Source organism: Mchenga conophoros, linkage group LG3, assembly GCF_057382185.1.
Source record: "Mchenga conophoros isolate Kocher_MC1m ecotype Shallow Benthic linkage group LG3, M_conophoros_male_GT1.1, whole genome shotgun sequence".
Lineage (NCBI taxonomy): Eukaryota > Metazoa > Chordata > Actinopteri > Cichliformes > Cichlidae > Mchenga > Mchenga conophoros.
Genome location: NC_140528.1, coordinates 79,643,984 through 79,666,222, shown reverse-complemented (window position 1 = coordinate 79,666,222; position 22,239 = coordinate 79,643,984). Strand labels below are relative to the sequence as shown.

The following is a 22,239-nucleotide window of genomic DNA, read 5'->3' as shown; positions in this document are numbered from 1 at the left end:
GATTAATCAAAATTAATCCAGAGTAACCCTGTGATGAATCGGATTAAACATTACCTATTAATTTTCAATTCAATTCAATTTTATTTATATAGCACCAAATAACCTCTAGGTACTTGCACAGTAGATCGTACAATAACAAATACAGAAAACAAACAAACAAACAATCATATGACCCCCTATGAGCAAGCACTTTGGCGACAGTGGGAAGGAAAACTCCCTTTTAACAGGAAGAAACTTCGAGCAGAACCAGGCTCAAGGGGTGAGATAAGGAAAACAGGATAAAGACATTCCTATTAGTATGTAGGTTTTTTAAAAAGTTGTATTTCACTGGTGAGAACCAGTTTAAGCATACATTCTTTGTGTTTACTCTCCATTTACTTCATTATATTGCATAAATGTCAGTTACAAGCTTAAATATAAAGTTGAAAAAATGTAATTGCAACCAGGCTGTTGATCAAGTAATTGCAATTAATCGCGAATAATTACAGAAAATTGTGCAATTAATTAGTTATTTTTTTACTCTATTGACAGCACTAAGAATAATGTAATATGGAGTCAAATTGATAGAAAAGCAGTGCATTATAAAAGTGAGATCAGAGGTGAAATGTGACATGGCATTTGGATGCAAACTATAATGTGACATTTAGTATCCCCATATACCAGTTTCAAATGTTGCCAATATGAACAGAAGGCAGTAAAATTTTAAACAGTTAAAGATAAGACAGTTTATGAAAGTTTGACCTTATTTGACCTTGAAGAGGTCAGAGATCCAAATGTGATTGCAAAGGTGGGAAGCGGCCTTTCTCCAAACAGCTTGTGTGGAACATGGCTTTAACTTTCTGCAGTTAAATCACCGTCCTGCAGCATCTACATACCTATGCATGTGACAAATAATAAAGAACCTAGAACCTATTCGTGGAGGAATTTCTTAATTTCTCTTTCAGCTTGTTGAGGTTCTGGTTGCGCTCTGAATACAAGTTCATGCACATTTTTCCTTATATACAGACACCAACAGATTTTTGGTTTCCAAAGATTTGTCACAGCTAATCACCATCTTATCAAACGCATTGCACACAAATGCCAATTTAAACCCATTCAATGGCAAACTGATAGGAAACTCATCATCATATTTTCATTTTATTGGCGCCTTGATGCAATAAAATCCATTTAATAACAGCAACTGACTGCACTGTCTTCAAAGCAACTAGGAAAATAAATCTCAAGTTCACTGCACACAGTTGGAATACCTTTGGTTATGTCGTGGTCCCACACCAAAGTTTTCCCTAGTATGACTGCACCATAACTGAAATGTTTTAATTTGCATTTTGTTTAAAGAGGCTATATAGGGGTCATTTGACAGCTCAGTGTTGTTATTCGTGGGCTTTAGCCAAAATGATCCCACTTCTCTCCTTCACAAACAAAGTTTGAACAGTATGTGAGTGAAGCTTCTGTGCTTACAGAACCTTCAGCTCAAATAACCACATCTATGATATCGCCTCTCAATGACATCATCAAGGCCCAAGAGTAAGAAGAAAAAGAACAACCCAGAAGTGTCTAGATCAGTCTGAGCTTTTGGCCCACAGGACTTACTTGTACACGCGTATACTTGCACTTTGTCTATGTTTAATACGGGCATCCAACCTTTCAATAAACACCTGCTCAATCAAATAACCACAGCTTTATTAGAATTAATGGGCTAGGCAGAAAAACTGCAGAAAAGTTATTTTTGACTGTACATCCCATTGATATTGGTAGCTTTAATACAACAGGATTAAAGGTTTCCTCTAATTGACATTGGATACACGAGCATGTGAGCCTAACTAGGTGAAAACTAATCCTAAAGTAACCCGACTGTAACTGGAGTCTGCAGTGTAATGTGAACATGTTTTCTGCTGGGCTCCATCATGCTCCAACCCCAGCTTAGAAGCTAGTGTGTCTAAGCTCTAAGCTGCATTAGCAGTGACAGGAGAGAATTTCAGGAATCCTTTCATTAAACCAATTCTGATGCGGGGAGGGGGGGTGTTATCTCCTGCACTCTGGCAACAAGGGAAACTCTCATAAACTTCAGAGCACACATGGTGGGTTTAGTGTTCCTACTACATAACTCACAGTGGCCCGACTTCCTAAATTTAATCACACAGAAATAAACGACAGGCATGTTAAGACAGTAAACAGGTTACGATTAAACCAACCACGCCCTAATCAGTAAAAATAAATACCCTTTCAAAGTCAAAACCCTAAAAGAGTTGAGTGCTCTCCAACGCACTGACACACGAAGCCAGATTTTTACCCAAGCTCTAAACCCTGACCTGCAGGTAGTCATGTGAGCCAGGCAGACTTTGTCCCAAAACACAGCAACAGGTTGTGCCACTGTAGAAATCAAAATACAAGTAGAGGAGAGGTCACCAACAAATGTCAAAATTAATGATGATGACCCTACGGTCATTATTATTAATACTGCTATGTATTCTGAAAATATTAAAAGGTCTTAACAGCTAAGCACTGAAATGTAAAAGCTGTGAAGCATGCGGCCGCACCAGAGTTTTTTTTGTTCTTGTAAAAGTAATGAAACAGAAACAACAAGATTGCCTTCATTGTCTGCCCAACTTAGCCGCCTATTTGAATACACACACAGACACACACACACACACACACACACAAATCTGGTTCTTCAAGTCATGATATGATGACTCTATGGACACCATAAGGAAATGCAATATTACGCCACTATATCCCTGACTAACAGCAGAAATTGTGAAAAGTGGGCCAACACTTTCACAAGCAATGGAGCCAGTTTTCAGTTTACCTGCATTTGTTTAAAAGCACATCACGTGTTATGGCATAACCCAATTCCAAATATCTGTGTCAGGTATATGGAGGATTCCAGTTTTCGGGAGTGGTTACAAATATTTATTCCATGCCAATATCACTTTCTACAAAATTGAATGAAAGTTCAAGTTTTATTTATTCTGAAATGATGTGCAGAACTGAAGACTAGCCATAGCAATTTGCAAACTCACTCAGTGACGCTTGATATTTGAGATATGTGACGAAATAAAAAGTGCAAGTGCTGTTTAATGTATAATTAATCTATGCCGAATTCATGCCCGTATCTATAAAACACGAATTATTCAACTGGTCATAGTTAAACATCTGTGTAAATTCGCGATATTACATAGTTTTGATTTTTAAAAGTTTTTCTAATGCAGTTTGGTGTGACATACGTCACCAGGGAGGGCAGCACACTCAGTGTCAGGGTCACGGTGAACATGTCATGTTGTCTAACCGCGATAAATACACAGAACTGAGACCGTGCTCGACAGTGACGTACCACAGTGGTTCTCCCTCCGGTCCTGTGTGTCGTGGGCCGTGTTGGCCATGCTGCCGGTTAAAGCTACAGGTGGGTGACAGGTAGGCGCTGGCCGGAGTGGTCCATGATGATGCTGTGACTAGTGCTGCACCACCATCAACTCCCAGCCTCCTCAGCAAAGCTTCGGCCAAACGAACAGCACTGAAGTCAGCTCATTTGTTGTCGAATAAATTCCCCGGAATTCAGTCGGAATGCGGCCAGTGAACACACAAACGCCGTGTTGAACCGCACTTGCTCGCCAAGTGCACTTGCCGCTGACGCCAACTCACTAATTTCACGAGCGCTTCCTCAAATGGAACCAACACTTTTTAAAATGAGAGAGACATGTTGGTTTAGCCTTCCCGGCATCACAGCAGGACAGGAAGTGCTTCTCCGCTCTTTTGTGAATCATAGAAGCAAGCGCATTTCTCAAGTTTCTCCGGAATCGTTAAGATTTCATACCTGTGTCGATGCTTCTGCCGCCATTTTAAAACAAACTTGTACGGAGAGTGCGGTCTAATCGAGTAAAGAGTGCTCCCTGTCGATGGTTCACCTGTCTGGACCTGAAGGCATTATTAATCGACTTCGCAACCTGCGGGCTTATTATTTATATCACTGACCGTATGTTACTTCTACAATATAGACGGTTGTATGACGTAGAAGAGTAGTCCTCCCAAAATAAACAATTAAATAACATTTTTAAAGTCGGGTTAATGTTACAAACACATTTTATTAAATGTATGTTCATATTAAAACCATATTGAGCCAATATCAACAGAAGTATATTCAATAGCATCGTAAACTGAAATTTCACAAATTGCTATAATAACTGAGCACCTGCTTATCAAATTGTGAAAACTGTCATTAGAAGTGCTATAGGCCTGAAACTTTTAAGAAGATATACTCTGTATAAATAAAGTGGAATTCTACAGAAGCAGCTCTGGGAAAATGTATAATTGTTATGACACAAAATAATGTACAGAGTTATCTCCTATATGTCTACACCATTTTGGGTGGCATTCCTTTATAGGCCATATAAATAAAAAGTTGATGGTAGTATTTTTAATTGTACAAATCCTGTAGTGACAACAAACCTCTGTTTTAAATAAATATTTTAGTAGCAAAATAATATTTTCTTAATAAAATATTTTTTTCTGCTGATAGAAAACCCAGTCTTTGGTTACACCATGACATTTTCATATCCCAACTCTTCTGTAGCATCCGCACAACTTGACAAAAGACCTGTAAAACATGGTTGTGAATTCTGGATTGTATTGTAACATATCATCAACTACTTAAGTGTATATTTTCTTATAAACATTAATTCTCAAGCTATTCCCAATTCCCGTTACATATTTATAGGTCTAAATAAGGGATAGCTAGAATTAATATGAAGTAATATGACACTGTTGAATATCTGGAAGTCCTACTCGTCTTTTTGTTTTATAAGTTTACAACAGATTTTCTAATTACTAATAAAAGTTTTGTGCAAAGCAGCAATTATTCATCCAAACTCAAAAAATATCAAGGTTAAAATATTAAGTGTGTCCGTACTTTTGGATTGCAGTTTTATTAAGTGCAATTTCCAAAATTAATCTAAAGTGTAGGTGGCTGGCCTTTCACTTAGAGATAAGGTGAGTTCAGCCACCCGGGAGGAGCTACTCATCCGCCACATGAAGTGGTTCGGCATCTAATATGCCAGCATGTTTTCTGTACATAGTAAATTGTTAGCAAATGCATAATCATAATAAAGTAATATAGTGAACTTTAATTATTACTGCTACTATTATTAATGAAAGCTTTTATTTTGATTGTAGACATCAATATTATAAAAAGCTACACTTAAATGCTATGCTCAGGAATATCAACCTGTTTTCTGCATTGTTGTGGTGTAACCCCTCCCACCATGTCGCTAGCCTCCACCATTTTAACGAGAAGGCACAGATCAAGTCTGACAGAAGCAACACTCACACATGGGATAATCATTTATCTCGTTTGGTCATCTTATTAACACACATTGGGTTTGTTTGACAACCACAAACATCACATTCATTTTATTCTGTTACATTAGAAATATAAAATCTTAATGTGTATGTGTGGATAATCTCATAATGTTAAATATTTAGTCACAATTCTTCAGTGCAATGGATAAATTATTTAAGGCTGTTGCTGTTATATTAGCCTTTCAAAAACCAGCTAATAATGTGTTGGAAAACCACCTTTGGTACACAAAAGTATACAGGATCTTAAAAACATTGTCCGCAAGAATAAAAGCTGCAGTCTGACATGTGCTATAAATACTTAAGCAGTTGGCAGTGCCTCACCTGCTCTCTAGTGTCACCGTGAGGCTGACGAGCTAAAATGTAACGCTGCTCCTATTTCCTTTCAACACTCTAGATCAGGGGTGGGCAACTCCAGGCCTCGAGTCCAACACAGCTCCTTGATCCAACACAGCTGATTTAAGTGGCTAAATTAGCTCCTCAACATGTCCTGAAGTTCTCCAGAGGCCTGGTAACGAACGAATCGTTTTAATTCAGGTGTGTTGACCCAAGGTGAGATTCAAAACCTGCAGGACACCGGCCCTCGAGGCCTGGAATTGCCCACACCTGCTCTAGATAATGCAAAGACACAGGAACCTACAGACTGCATTTTGGTTTAATCCTTTATTATGTGTTAAGAAAATCCACAATGAAACAAAAATAATTTACTCAGGGTGAACATGAAATAAGAACACAGCTACGCAGGATACATAGGGTTCAGGAACATAGAGAAGAGGGAGGGCAAAGGAGCATCATCTACTTGGGAATGAACAGACGAGGAAAACTTGGGTTTTCTGTGCTGGATATGCTGTTCAGAACACAGCGCAGTTGAAAGTTTGCTTGTAAGAAGTCTCTCCGAACACATAAACCCTCTCTGAATGCGTTTACTCGTCACGTTTTGTTTCAAACACAGCCTATCAAAATGGAAGAGTTAAATACAGAACTCCCAAGTAAGTGTTTTTTGTGATTTCTTGCACACATTCACTGACAGTTTCACACACACACACAGTCATAGCATTCTTTCAATCACTTTAACCTCACTCGTAAGTTTATTTTTTTTACCCATAATAATCCAACTAAAAAAGATGGAGTGTGATGTTTGCATGCTGTATTTTTAGAGACATTCCATAAGTTTGTTTTTTCTGTCCCATGTGTTCCTCACTCAAAAGCGATCCACATGCAAAAGTAACTAAAGGACATTTCTCCATATTCTCTTCAATGTTTCCATGCGCCAAGGTATTGCATAGGACTTGGGGCTCGTGGGACTCCCTTCCACATTGCTTATGCAATTTACAATGGCTTAGTTCTTTTTTCCCCCTTCCTAAAACTACAGCTCTAAATTAATGACAGTCACCTCTGCTGTTTGGAAAGAACTCCTGTCAATAATTTGTTCAACATTTGAAGAAAATGTTTTACATTGATGCATCAATGCACTGCCACAGGTCTGAGTGTAGACTATGCAGTATGCTTATATTAAAAAATTCCTGAGTGTCTCAAAGAAAGGTGACAAGACCCTGAAGTTAAGTACCTTCCATTCAGCTACTTGGGGGGCCCTTTTTTAAAATCAAGCGGCATTGGACTAAAACTTTGGACCTTCAAATCTTAATTTTCTACAGAGCCATGTCAAAGCCATGCCCAAAATAAAAACACCTTTACCTGCGACAGTGCATTACTGTGTACACTGCTGACATGTACCCATGACAGAGGGATGATTTTGGTAATCTGTGCTTCAGTTTGGGGTATGATATGACAACAACAAAAAAAATAATAATTAAATATGAAAATAAAAAGAATATATACACACTGCTACTATCCTCAAACGAGAAGACAATAAAAGATCAGACAGAAAAACACCTTTTAGGAAACATGCTTATCTGCAAATATTTTGGGGTTTCAAAAGCAAAAGGTCACACAGGGAGGCACATGTGCCACGACAAATTGGTAGCCAATTGGATCAGGGTTTTAGTTCAAGCTAGGCCAAATTAATGAAGGTGAAGCTCACCATACACATATTTAAAAAAAAAAAAAAAAAAAAAAAAAATCAACAACCACTCATTCTGAACCAGTAGTTTCACAAGTTCTATGTCAACACACACACACACACACACACACACACTGACATTACTTAATATTTCATTTCAACATGATATAGTGAACACCAAAAGATAAAAATAAAATAAAAACAAAACCCATATGGAGAACAAAAAGCATTTGTACCTTAGTGTAGTTACGCCTTTTTTTAGATTGAACATTTGCCCCACCACTTACACTGCTATCAATCTGTTTAGCTGCAGCAGGGAGAACCAGTTTTGGCCTTTCCGAGGATGGATAGAAAATGAAGACATGCTACCTGCAAGTATTTCTCCTTCTGCTGTTACAGGAGAGTAAGACAACAGATAGGTTTCATTAAAATAAAAATCCAGCCAAATTAACTAGGAAGGGCAAGTTTTCTATTAATTTTCTTATAGGTTATCTGAGGGACAACAAATAAAATTTTTGTCATCTTTAAATCAAGAGTCATATAATAAAACTGCAACTTCAAAATATTTTGAACGTATTTATAGCACCAATAGTGTGTACCATTAAAATTACAAAAGAAACAGAGAGACCCCCCCCCCCCCCAAAAAAAAAAAAAACCACACACGCTCTCTCACACAACCTCCCACCCCAAATAAACAAATAAACAAACACAAAAAAAAAAAAAAAAAAAACCAACAACAACAACATATCTCATTCAATTGCAATGCAGGTCTCTGGAGAGAAAAACAAAACATTAAAAGAAAACAAAGACTGTAGTCATGTCTTATCATGATGGGTTATTACCCCAAATCAAACGTTGCCCCCCAGTGTCTTTTACAGCATTGCATTTTCAAGTAGATTATTAGTATTTTTTGCCAAACAAAAAACTCATTTGATTTCCTTATTTTTATTCATTTGTTTAATATTTTTGCGACTCACAAACCACACTATATCTACTGCTGGATTCTAAAAAGACTATCACCATTCCAAAAAAAAAAAAAAAAAAAAAAAACTCACATGGGGAACAGAGATTCAGAATGAAGCTGCACACATTCTCTACTTCACATTCAGAAAGTCATCCAAACAAACTAAACTTTTAAACTGAACTCTTAAAAGTCTTATGGTGTCATTCAAAGAAAAAAAAAAAAATGTTGTATCGTCTTTCTGAACACAATCTTGTAAGTAGAGGATGCGATAGCAGTCGTTTTCACACAACTACAAAGGAGGAGTGAGGCTGGACAAACATACCGAACAACCATTCAAAGACCACCAACTACCAGAGACCTAATTCAAAAAGCAAAAATGGTGGTAACAAAATGGACAACAATAGAACAAAAGATTGTCCCTCCTGATAACTGTGAGACTTGAAAAGGGACCAGTGTACAAAAGAATCAACCCAAACAAATTCAAAAAAAAAAAAAAAATGCCTAAATGCTTAAAAATGCACATCCGCACATGGCATCACTCAAACACAGAACATATTTTTTTTAATTTTCCTATTTTTGTTGATCCGATTGTTGATTACACAAGGTTTTTTTTCTCCTTTTTTTTTTTCTCCTTTTTTAAAGTTAGAAAATGAAAACCAACAGGGTTTATGCATTGTGGGATTTGGAGGGGCGTCTCAGAAAAAAAATGAGCCTAAATTAGGTTTTCCAGCTCTGAGATGACCCTGAATCATTGCTGGTAGAGAGGTCCAGTCACAAAAGGAGAGGAAGAAAGGTTTCCTCTCTGCAACAGGTAGAATATTCAAATGTTGCTGCTCCCTGGAGAAGGACAGAAAGAAAAATGGTCAGATTCTTAACTAGAACTAGACTAGACTAATGCTACAAGCAGAATGTCTCTAGATACCAGAGTAGCAAAATTGTAAAAGAAACAACTACAGTTTCGGTAAAGCAGACAATTATATGCTGAGAGAAAAACTTAATTCCAATAATCTCCCAAAAATAAAATCCCCTGTACAAGATCTTCAAAAAACTGGTCTCAAAGTCAAGTTCATTGAGATTCAAACTTGTCCACGTGGCCTCATTCTCAATTATACACAAACTTAGCAGCCCACGCAACCCACCCAACCAACGGGGTGATGACTATACCCCATCAGACTTTTACAGCTGAGAGGTAAAAAGTTGTTTCATGTGTTCTACACAATAATGGCATGAATAAGATAAGGATCTAATGTTTTCCAAGTTTTACCTGTGCACTGAGATCCAGGGAAGAGGGGGGAACAAGTTGTGTTCTGCCACCAGCACTCATCTTGCTGGTTCCCAGTTCCTTCCTGTTCACCTGTATTTAACAGAGAGAACTAAATAAAACAAATACACAGTTAGTTGTTTGTTTGTTTTTAAATCCGTATTCATCCAACAGATTGATTTCACAGCAAATGACAAAACACCGTGTAGAAATTGACAATCAGAAATCATTTGAATAAAGACTTACCTCTGCCACATCTCCAATAAAGTCGTAAGCAATCCCATACTTGGGAATGTGACCAGTTGGTGAACACGAGCAGAACCGCTTTTCTCCTGAAGATTCGTCTTTTTGAATCTTGGTGACTGAAGTGTCCGTCTGTCCACCTGCACTGGTAACAGCTGCTGCTGTTTTGCAGTCTAAGCAAATCTCTTGCTCAGCGATTGGCAGGAGGGTACTGGAGCCCTCCTGTGAATCCAGAGAGGTCTGAGCACTCTTCTCCATGCCAGACTTCTTTAATCTGGGTAAGAATTTACCAGATTCCAGTTCTGACTTTCCATAATAAGGGCCCTCGCACTCTGCGTCCTCCTCCAAAGGTTTCAGGTCTGCCTGAGGATCATCGAAGACGTCAACTGGTGCTAGGATGGGAAAACTTGTCTCCTCTTTGTCAGACTCAGCCTCAGAATCACTCGCTCCACCAGGGGACAACTCAGAGGCAGATATTGGTCGGAAATGGGTCCTGGGGGAAATACGAATGGCCCTGTACTGTGTCCGATTGATGCCATATATTCGAGGGTGAAAAGCTTCATTCTCAGAGTCTGAGCAAAGAATAGATTTTGGCTTGAACCCTGGACTGAATGACGCCATATCCTCAGGCTCAAAGGAACACTCAACATGAAGGACTTGAGAGAAGGGACTGTTCAAGTTGAAGGATGCAAATGGGTATTCTAAACCTTGATCCTCACTATGCAGGCCTCCATAAGATCCAAGCAAATCTTCATGGAAGATGAAAGAAAATCCCTTATTCAATCCATCGCCACCTCCTCTAATGGCCTGGTCACTCTGCCCAAAGGACACCAGTGGCCTCCACAGGGGCCTGTGCCCAGGTGCAAAGCAGCTGCTTGTGTTCATGAACACATCAGTGCCAGTGATGGTGAGCATATCTGAGCCTGAAGCAGATGCAGCTACAGCAGCGCACTGCAGCAAGTTATCTTGGGCATTACTTGGTGGCACAACAGCCCAATTCTTATCACCGCTTAGTGTCTTCAACTCTCCATATACCCCTCCTAGGATGAACGACGTGCTTTCCTTGTCAGAGTTCAAGTCCCAGGGCTTGGACGGAGTCATGTAATCCCCAGCACCATCTAACTTGGAGAGTTTGTTTTTGGCCAAGTCCTGCTCTTCTTTCTTGCCTTCCCACAGGTGGTATTCTGACCGCTGCACTGCTTTTTTCTGAGGTCCCTGAATTGGAGCTCCTTTCGCATGCACCTCCAGACAGCTGCAGCAGTAACCACCTGACTCCTCTGAGAAGAGGCCCTCACTGGATTTTTCTGCTCTTTGACGTGACGTTACAGATTTGCTGTTTCCAATTGCAGTCCAAATGTCTTTTATTATCCCTGAGGTGTAGTTATCACTCTGTTGGTTTGTGTTGTCCGAAAACATGCCGGTGCTATACTGTTTACTCTCGTCCTCTTCCAAAGCTATACCACAAATGGACTCCAATTTAGATTTTTTGGTGAAGGTCTGATTGGATGCTGTGCTAACACTGACCTCCTCACACTTACGGCCAGAGTCTTCTTGCAAAAAATCCAAGATTTCATCCTCGAGATATGTACTAGTCAGAGGAGGTATTATACAGTTAATCTCTTCACTGCCAATTTGAGCAACATCTTCTGCTGGAACGTTTCCTTGCTCATTATCAGAACGAGTCTCCTCCGAATGAGACCACGGACTGCACGTTCGCGTTGATAGGTTGGAACAGTGTTCAGTTTCGTCAAAGGCACTATTTTTGGTCCATATTAGCAAACGAGACTGTTTATTTGAATGTAGGTCGAGACAGCTACTAGAATCGGTGTTGTTTTCGTGACCAACGGTGAGTGAGTCGCATGGAAAAGGAAAAGTAGGACTGTCGTACTGCAGCTCGAAAAGAGAGAAGCAGGATTGTTCACTGGTGGCTTCAGGAACGGGGCACTCCTCCAGATGTCCTGACAGTTTGCTCAGTGTGAATGAAACACTATCGAGGAGAGGAGAGAGACGGATGGGAGAGTCTCCTATGAAGCTTTCTCCATCTATATCCTCTGAAGTAGATGGTGAATAACATCCCCAAACTTGCGCCATGTTTTCAAGATCCTCCATTAAATATCCAACAGATCCTGAAGCTTCCTGCATTGCACTTTTCCCTTGCTGCTCAAGGCCATCTAACACTAAACAACATTCTGCCTCAACGTCTCTTTGCTCTTTGCTTTTCTGTCGAATCATGCTTAAGATCCGACTCTCTTGTATTGAATCTGAGGCACTAGTATCCAATATGGATTGATAAATATCTACTTCATAGAAGTGAGTGAATTCAGACAGATGCTTGTCATCTAAATCTCTACTATCCTCTGGCTGAGGGCAGCTTGAGGTCCCAGTGAGTTCAGCAGCTTCATCGTCTGCTTCGCCAGGCCCTTCTACAAAGTGCCCATCCACAAATGAGCCTGCTGCTAGGTATGCTCTCTGGTACTCATTGGCGATGTAGATTCCCTGGATTCTCTCCGGCAGCCTCTCCATGTTGGTTGACAAGGAAAAGCCACCAGGAGAATCTACCTTGCTTCGATATTTTGTTTCCAGCTTGCTTTCTCTGCTGCTGAAAGGTATGAAATACTCTGTTATGGGCTCAGTGTACCAAAGTGGCTCCTCCATGTATTCTTTTCTGTTCCTGGCCTCAATTCCGGACTCTTTTGCTTCCACCCAGCCTGGATCTTTACGAATCTCTTTCAGCGGTCTCTTCCCCTTTTTGTAAGGCTGTGGTTGCTTGGCAGTGCCACCGGTGGTGCCACTACTGCTCCCTCCAGTGTTTCTTCGCTCTTCTTTATCAAGAACCTTCACCTGCAGCTTCACTTGCCCACTGTTGCGTGTTCTCCTGTTCTTTGCAGCCTCCCTGGACTTGTGCCTTATTCTAACTGCCTTGCTTCTTGATGACTTTGAGTCACCCTGGTTCCCACTTGAGCTTGAGCCTGCCTCACTAGAGCCAGAAGACCAAGATCTTGGTCGGTATTTGCCCTCAGATCTGTGTCTCATCTGTCTCTTAGAGTGGACAGTAGGTTTCTCCTCTGCTGTTGCACCACTGTGATATCTGTTTTCTTTCTCCTTCTTGCCTCGTCGTTGCTGGCCTCTCTCGCTGGTTACAGTAGTGATGGTACCACACGCCTCTAGGTTTCGCTCCTTTGCAGCCTCGCCTTCACTGTTGCAATCTTTGGGGGAAGAGGTGTCTGTGCTAGTTTGTGGGGCTGCAGAGGATGAGGAGCTTGAATACGTACAGGCCTTAGCCTTGTTCCACACTGTCATAATCTCCTGGAGACAAACAGATTTCTCTGACAAAGGAGGAAAGGCTTCATAATACCTGCAGATATAAGAGATGAGGAAATGGGAGTTACATGCAATTTAATTCAAATACAACTGCAAAAGGTCACCTTTATTTTTTAGTAAAACACACACTTTGGATGAAAATGCCCACATTATATAGCTTACATTTCCACCTGGTCCTTTGAAGAGGGGGACTCAACACGTTCTGGAGACTGAGAGCCATCAGATTTCCTTCTAATCTGTTTTTCCTCTGCACAAAACATTAAACACCAAAACATCACATTAGAACAATCACTTAATGTTTTTAAATGAAATGATTATAGATTTGATAACACAGGATATCAAACCTTTCTGTTTGTTTTGGATCTCCTTCAGTTTAGAGCAAAGCTCTTCAACAAGGCTTTCAATTCCAGAGTTCTGCACAGATGAAAAAGACAAAAAGATTAGAGATGCGTATTTTTATACTGTACTTAATAATTCCCACAACGACCCAATTTTGGACAGCAAATCTCAACAATGAAATTTATCAAGATATTGCAGTTTTCTTGCTTGTTTAGTAACAATATAAACTGTTTTATAAAAAAAATATTTGTCATACATGGTTCAAAACAAGAAGATTTTAATATTAAATAAAGTAACCAGAATTAATGCAAAAATTATAGCTTTTTAATTATTTCATTCAGATGGAAGAAAAAAATGCCATCCAACCCTGCCGGTCCTCCTTTTAAAATAGTAATTGCTCCCGTTTGTTAAACTATGAATCAACTGTGATTAACCACAATATTTTAGAAAGCCAAGTTCCGTAGCCAAATGAATCCTAATTAGTGCTGTTCCTGTTAAATTGAGAAATCACTTAAATAGAACCCATCTGACAAGGCAAAGTAGACCAAAACATCTCAACACACTCTACATCATGTCACAAGGCTTTGGGACTCCAGCAAACCACGGTGAGAGACATTATCCACAAACAGAGTAAACACAGCTGTCTGGATGCATGCTGTCCAGGATACTACAGCTATGAATGGGAAATATATATATATATATATATATATATATATATATATATAAAAATTGCTCCTGCTGAAGACTGAAGATGGACACACAAAGTCATTTCACTGCGTGATATAAAAACATGTTGTACAACCAGGCTACGAAAGAGGATGCTAGCAGCTGGAAATGCATGACCCAAATATAAACAAATGATTTGACCAAGTGTGGTTGAAGCACCCGCTAGTTCAAATTTGTAGGACAGGAAGAGCAAATGCTGAATGGAAATTACTAATGCAGCTGCATGGTAGCAACATAGGGGTGGTTGAAACATCTGACAAGGTTGATTTCCTTTCGTTATTGCTAAACAAAAATGTTAAGCAGTTATTTTAATACTTCTACTTAAAACTTACAGAAAAAAATAAAAATACTGGCAACTGCCAGTGCTACCCCTCAGCCTGCTAGCACACACATCTAGGTTTGCTGTTATTGAGTTCACAAGATTTTCAGAAAACATGACCTTGACCTCAAAGTCAGAGGTCACTGAGATTCAAAATCCCAGATTTTTAGTAGATTGAAAATCCAACATCCCCAACATTCTCAAGTTATCGCATTCACAAAGTTTTTAGAAAACTTGACTTATTACCTTAACCTTGAGGTCAATGTCACTGGGATTTGAATTGATCCTAAAAAAAAAAAATTTGACACCTACGGTATCAATTTCAAAATCCTATGTGTCTCATTCAAGTTATCACATTCATTTGGTTTTCAGAAAACTTGACCGAGGTTGAGGTCACTGAAAATCTCAGATTTTTTGGGTGTCCACACCAATCTCCCATCTACCCACCAGGTTGGGTGACAAGGATATCCCATTAGCCTTTAAGGCCAAGAGGTAAAAATGAGAAAATGATAATAAGTTACTAGAAAAAAAAAGGATGGGAAATGCTCTTCATTTACTTATAAATCCTGCTGCCTGCAAGCATCAATAAAATGTTGATCAGTAATTTTTCCCACGCATTTCAAAATATTTTTGGAATATTTGACACATTTTCTTGGAATATTATGATGTAATTTTGAGGCTCTAGAGTCCTCTCTTACATGGAACAAGGCATAACCTTCCCAAAAGTGGCTAGCCTAGAAAAATTACACTAAGACCCACTGCAGGCCTTACTTGCCTGAGTCATGGTCGGCATTCACGACAATAAAAAATAGACAGTGGGAAAAAAAATGGCACCCATTGAAAAGTTCCTTGGTGAAAACCATTGCCATCTAATTTGCCTGAATTAAAGCAAAGAGTGGGCCAAAAGCTGTCCACAGCAATGACTGCAGTTCTTGCTGTCAAGGGTACCAGAGGCAACATTTTTAATGCAACATGCAAGTGTGACAAAAAATGGGAGAAAACAAACAAACAAAAAAAGCACAATCCTGCCTTAGATAAGACTGCAGTGTTCCTAACACTACTACTCTTACCCAAATGAAAGAATGAAAAACACAAGATGGACATAACTTGAGCCAACTGAATTACAAAAGCTCAGGCATGCTCAGAAACAATTGTTCTATATTTAGCTTTGGTACAGAAATGCTTTCAAAATGATGGGAAAAAAACCCAAAAAAAACCCTCCACTAACGATAAATAATTGACTTACGCGTTTTTAACAATGTGCAGTTGCTACATATACTGTTACAATACACTGCTTCCTTCAACAGTTGAACAGAATGTGAAAAACAGTAACTGTAACAAAAACAACAACTTGTTTAAAATGCCAGCTTAAACCAAGGAGTCAGAGCAATGAGCGTGAAACAAATAAAAACAACCATTTCTCAACAGTTTCACATATTTGTTGTTCATTCTCCCAGACAACAAAATTTCTTCCCATACCACTTCATTAAAAGGAAACCAAAGTTTTCTCCTCCCTGTGTTTCCTCTTGCATCATTGTGCTAATGCTGGTCAGCTGACAACCCACAGACTCTGCTGCAATTCCGTGCACTGTGTACTAGTTAAAAAATAGAGTGCAGAGTCCAGTCCCCAGGGAGGAGCTCCACACTCCTCCCTCTTGCCTTGCAGATCCTTCCCCCTTTCTCCTTCCAGCTATTTACACTGTGTCATTCTCAGCTGAAGCACACACCCCTTACTACAGCTGACCATACATGAAAATGCCAGCAATTTTTTTTCTGCTGTTTTTCCCCTTCATAAAAATAGAAATGCAATCTAATTTATACTTGTGTAATACCTTAACCCCTTACACAAATTATGTTGATTTTGAAGGTCATTTAGAAGTCAGAATAGCACTATTTTATGTTCAATAGAAACTTAACTCCTGACAGTAATATACCCCTTCTAGTGCAGACTAATAGAAGGTGTGACCATCCAGCAAAAAAGGTGACTATGCATTTTCAATACAGATCTCCATTTTACACTGCTTTGGCTTCACATACTGACATAGCTTTATTCACAGTCTATCCACTGCGATTCAATCAATCAGGAGCTGCATGACTGCACCTTAACAAATGACAAGAATACTACAGTAACAGATTCCTTACATAATTAGCACCACCATGTCTCTTGTATTCAGACTGCTTTTCATTCACAAGTTTCCCAAAAAAAATGGAGTCAGTGACAGTCACCGACAGGTTTATCAGGTTCCAAAGCAACAGTGATTTGAGTTCATCACTTTAAACCACAGAAAATAAAATCATTAAAAATAAAGCCTAAGTTGTGTCATAATGAACAGCTGAACAACCGCAGAATTACAAGAGCCAAGTAGAAGAAAGCTTACTTCATCAGATGCAGAGCGGAGACATTGCACAGCGGCTTGCTTCTTCATTTCCTCAAGACTCAGATCGGTCCCTCCCTTCTTCTTGCTCTTGCCCCATTTCTTCCCCGTTCCCTTCTCCCATCCCAAGAAGATGTCATTTTCCTTTCGCACACAAACCAAGAAAAGTCAATCACAAAGCATTTTAAAATGTAAAGGCAAAGAGCAAAACTCAAAAGATTCCTCTTTTGAATCAGTGGTACAATTGCCAGTTGAAAGAAAATCCACACTGTGAACCTCTCCTGGCAAACTGACTTATTCCCCTGATGAGACATTTTTATTCCTACACCAGCAATGAAAATAATTGCTTTAGGGTAAAAGAAAATTTATTTAGATTTCTGAATTCTCACCTGGTCTTGTAGGTCATAATCATAACTGTCATGCAGGAGAAGACTGAGAACATAGCGGGTGTAAATCATGGCATCAATCCCGCACTTCTCAAGCTCCTGGCCTAGCCAGCTTTGCACTGGACCCAGCGAATGAAGCAGAGACATCTTTGAGGCAGGCAGGGGGCCCACAAGAGGGTAGGGGCAAGAGAGGTTCTCAGGAGGAGCAGGACCGTCTGAATCGGTGCTCACTGGACGCATGGGACCTCAGGTATTGGCCATTCTTGGGTAGAGCAACATTATGACAGGTATTTATTGTTGGGTGGTTGGTGGAGAAAGGTGCAGAGGCGATTAACCTATCTGAAAGAGGAGGCTGTCACTCCAGCAGTACAAACTACATGGGGAGACATGTAGAATGTTTTTTTGTTTTTGTTTTTTTTTTATTGCTTTGAGCAAAAAGGGGGGATGTTACTCATCAGGCATGGCTTAATGCTGCTGATAGATTTCAGCTTCTGAGCAAAACACAAGACGTGTTTGCATTTTAGTCAGAGGGGTCCATTTTGTGGCTACGTCTTACTTCACCGGCACAACCTGAAACAGAGTAAACAAGTTTCTCACATATATTTTCAATGTAGAATGCAAGAGAGCATAGCAGCGTGAATCAGGACCTTTTTTTTTAAAAAAATTAAAAAAAATACATGAAGACACAAGTTTGCTCCTTTCAGCTGAATATAAGATGCATTTTATGGAGGAAACAAAGGAGCATTTAATGTTATAATAGGTTCAATTGTAGCATGTGTGTCAGATAATCAAATCTTTAAATTTTTTTTTGTTTCTATAAAATCTTAACAAGTATGCCCAATCTCTTTCAGCAGAATAAAAAGGTTTGTTTTAAGCAATGTTGCATTTCCTCAAAATATAGCCGACTGTGACCCTTCACATAATTCTCAAATGCTCATGCTATTCAGGTCTGCATGCCATTTAAGTGACAGACAAAGTGAAACATGTTTGTAGTGCAGGGCATGAAGAAATCCTTCCTGTTTGACTACTTTTGTGTATCACGATCACAAAACATCCGCATTGTTTCATGACTAATATCGCCAATAAGTTCTGTATTAGCGACAAATCCAACAGCTGAGTGTAACTGCGGGCAGTGAGCAGGGGAAGGCTCGTATAGCAGCGGTGGATTAGGACACCGACGTGAAGAGCAAATGGAGGCTGCGGCGATTTGATTGGCTCCAGTGCTCGTCATTCAGCGGTGGTATATTATAAGTTACGACATAAAAAGGTCGAGATATGAAGCATTAGAGCTTGTCATCACGTGATTCCAGCGGCCGACACCTTTATGTATAAGAATGTTTATAGAAGTGCAGATGGACAGCAGCTGAAAGGTTAGCTAGCTCGAAAACTACTAAATATGGCTGACCAGTATCTCCAACCCAGCTGTTTCTTAAATGCACACCATCTCCGGCCGGCAGTTAGCTTTTCACTGCACGACACCAGACCAACTTTATCCAACAGTACTCAAATTATCCCACATGAGAAACAAATGCGTGCCGCTTTAGCGGGTTTATTGTGACTTAGCGCAAATATTAACTGACTTAACGTCACGCCGTTGAGCTACCGAGTGCGGCAAAGCAACTACAGGGAAATCTAGAAGAATATTTAGTATTAGTCAGAAATGTCATCACCATGCCAATATACCATTTAGTCTGGCATTAGCCAACAGCTGTGGCGTCAGCTAACGTTGCGCAGACTTATGCTATAAGAGTCATTTTGCAGTCAAACAGCAAGGTTAGCTTGACCACCGACCTTTAGCTAATAAGCCGTTAGCCAAGTTAGCTGCCGACGGCTTCTCATTTTTGGTCATAAGACGGATTTTAATATTAATGCGACTACTACCTAGCATACATAATTATAACGAAGTGTTTGTTTGATTTGGTTCGTTTCTTCTTTTTTTTAAATCTGAAGACTAACGCTACTGAAGTGGTGAGCAGGTAAACGGAGCTTGTTTCTATACGGTGACAGAGACCTGACAGTTCTCTATTAAATATATCAACACGCTAACATTTGAGCAACTTTCTGTAACACGGCACATGAAAATAGCAAGCACAGAGTCAAAACAAAACGGAGATGCGTTTTTATTAAAACCGAAACAACCATTACATAAGGTTAGCTACGCTTGTTGTTGTGACCGAGGGGGAGGAGGAGCGCCTGCCCGGTAGCCTACAGAGGACTTTCAGACGTTTCCCTTCAAAATTGTGCGTCATATCGTCGTATATAGGCAAAGCAGTAAGCTGCTTAAGCATGAAATACAGAGTAGGAACTAGGATATTTCAATGCGAAAAGAAAACTTCCATGTGAGTCGCTGGTTTACGTACCTGCCGTTGGCTGAAGTTAAGAGAAGCAGCGAGAGGGGAGCGGCTATTTCTCTCCCGCTGCTGTTCCGAGCTCGAGCTCTGGAATCTGTTCCAGTCGCATAGCTATCATGGACGCCGACAGAAATGGCGCTGTTTTCACGTTTGGTGCGTCTTCAACAGCGTCAAGGAAACTGGCGTCATTCGGGCTCAAACATCAGAGAAGGTCATACTGTGTCGAGACAGAATGCGCAGAGCCAAAATGTCCGCTGAGTAATGGCAGTTTCATTTAGAAACGGATCCCAAATGCACCGCCCTTTGCGTTCGTATCCAAGCAACAACGCAAACCGCTGCTGATCCTGCTCGTATGGTTTGAACCCTCCGCTGGGGTATTGCATCAGAAGGCCATCTAGTACTGTCAAAGGCGGGTCTGACGGGGTGTCCCCCACGCCCCCTGAAGGGTAGTTTCAGTTCCGGCGTCCCCCCACTAAAAATTGCTGTTTTAACAAAGGAAATGCCAACATTCACTGCGTGGGAATACAAACTTGAGTTGAAACAAGAAGAGAGAAAATCACTGTGTCCTATAGTAAAACGGATGATACAAGTTAAATGCAAATTTCATTCAATAATGATGCCTTCTTGTCTGAGTTCTAAGAAATTGTAGATATTATTCAACAAATTTCATGTACACATTTTGGTACAATTAAATAACATTGTTCACTGTGACATGCTGTCTCGTTGTCATTTGAATGCCAATAATGAAGTAGTGTACTCTTAATTTGACACTTTTTCATAATATGTTTTTAATAAAGCAGGTTAAGTCTAAACTGATGCAGAACTGATGCAGGTGATGACCACGCTCAGCATATTTATCTGTATGATTCACAAAAACAAGTACATATGTCAGACAGTTTTGACCTTTTGCTCTTATCAATATGAGACAGCTGGAGCTTTATCTCATACTGTCTACCATCACTGGTTTGAGTGCAGCTTTTGAGTGTCACTTTTACCACTATTACTATTTATAGCTCTGCCATTCAACAAGAAAAAGATTTAATATTTAGGATTTTGTAACAAGAACAACCAGCATCTCCAGATTACTGCAAATAGGAAAAATTATGGTTCAGTGGCAGTAGTGTGTGTCCACTGGCAGTTATGGATCGCCCATCTACGTGCAGAGAGCATTTGTTGAGAAATGGCGGCGGTGTCAAAAATATGTGATGCAGCCAGTCCCACATATTTTTCTATGTGTTGTTATTAATCCATCAGCCAACTGTGGAGAAATTATAACATATGAAGTAATAAAGTAAAACTGAGTGTTAAAAACAGCTACTGTCTGTAGTTTTCATGCTGTATTTTTTTCATCTTTGATGGGTTTTTTGTGCTTTTCTCTTCTACTGTATGTGTCAATCAAGTATTCAACCAATGCGCAGTGTTGTCCACATTAAGCAATACAGTTGAGAGCATGCTCATGTTTGTACAAATCCCCTCTCTGTAGGCAAATACAATCACATAATCATAAGACTGTGTATTTTGAGAGGGGTTGATGGTGCTTGTTCTATGGACTGCCTTCTAATAAGGATCTATAGTGTGGCACTCTTTATCTGACCCCAGGGGTTATGACCTTTGTGCTGAGACGAGCCAAAGCCTATTGACCAGCTGTTTCTACCACCATGTGTGCAGATACACACACACAGCACAGTCTGCTTCAATCAGGTTAGCACTAATGGTGAGGGAGCACCCAAACTGCTAACTGTGACTACATCGTAATAATCACCACCACAATATTCCAAAATTAGCACAATTCAACATCAGACTGTGAACTTGGCAGCTGGCAAGTTAATGTCCCATTTGAACGTGTTGGAGAACTGTGTTGTAATACATAACTTTACCAGGGAAGTCCTGTAAAAATTCAGGTATGCAAAGCTAATGCACAACAGCCACATATGAATTTCTGTTTTGTCTGCAAGAGCACTGGGGCTAAAAAGTCAAATTCATATTGACTTTTTGTCACCTGGAGACTAAAGCCATGATGAAGTATTATAAGTTTTCAGCATCAACATTTTGTGCACACTGCAAATTCAAGATGTTTTTTTTTTTTTCATTGTTTACTTTGTTCACTTTTTTTTGCCTTTCCTGTTACATGATAACATCTCATGAAAGCCTCAGCCATGAGCACGGCAGCAGTTTAGCTCAAGGCTGTTTGACATCTTCACACGTATCTCATCACCAAATTTGCTCAGCAGCAACTATACACTGCCCAAACGATTTGTGAGGATTAAAATACACAACGTTGGGCTTTGTGGAAAGTACGGTTTTGTAATACCACAAGTTTCCCAATACAAAGCACAGAGTCAGGTTAAAAAAAATCTAGCAGATCCTGATAGCCTAATCAATACAATCACTCAGGCAGTCTAAATTAGATGTATCAGTGTGCAAATTGAAATCAAATGTAATCTACAGAAACAAGAATCAAATGTAATAAAATATATATATATCAATTTTGGCCTAATTTTTGTCTTATTACAAGTTGGTTTCTTTAGTAAATTTAGTAAATCGTCCACTCTTCTCTCACCCCAAATGGTTGCGGCAGATGCCCG

At 39.7% G+C, this 22,239-nt stretch overlaps 2 protein-coding genes across 4 annotated transcripts in view; both read right to left on the bottom strand.

Annotated features, from left to right (window-relative positions):
* tbc1d14 (TBC1 domain family, member 14) overlaps window positions 1-5,753 on the bottom strand; it is a 51,136-nt gene extending 45,383 nt beyond the window's left edge. The window contains exon 1 of one of the 3 annotated variants that reach the window (XM_085267439.1): window positions 5,674-5,753. Coding sequence is in view for 1 of the 3 variants with exons in the window: in XM_085267437.1 (XP_085123563.1) it covers window positions 3,332-3,380 (49 nt within the window). In the remaining 2 variants the exon portion in view is untranslated. Of the gene's footprint in view, window positions 1-3,331; window positions 3,912-5,673 lie in introns of those variants that run through there. The other 2 variants (XM_085267438.1, XM_085267437.1) reach the window with 2 other exon arrangements.
* A 2,276-nt stretch (window positions 5,754-8,029) lies between these two features.
* Window positions 8,030-20,022, bottom strand: kiaa0232 (KIAA0232 ortholog). The gene is made up of 8 exons (XM_085267436.1): window positions 19,664-20,022; window positions 17,307-17,873; window positions 16,921-17,061; window positions 13,503-13,572; window positions 13,321-13,405; window positions 9,841-13,192; window positions 9,598-9,706; window positions 8,030-9,170 (listed from the first exon to the last, which is right to left on the bottom strand). Exons 2-8 carry the CDS (start codon window positions 17,541-17,543, stop codon window positions 9,154-9,156), a joined length of 4,011 nt encoding a protein of 1,336 aa, XP_085123562.1. The 5' UTR covers window positions 17,544-17,873; window positions 19,664-20,022; the 3' UTR covers window positions 8,030-9,153.
* Between the last annotated feature and the right edge of the window lie 2,217 nt (window positions 20,023-22,239).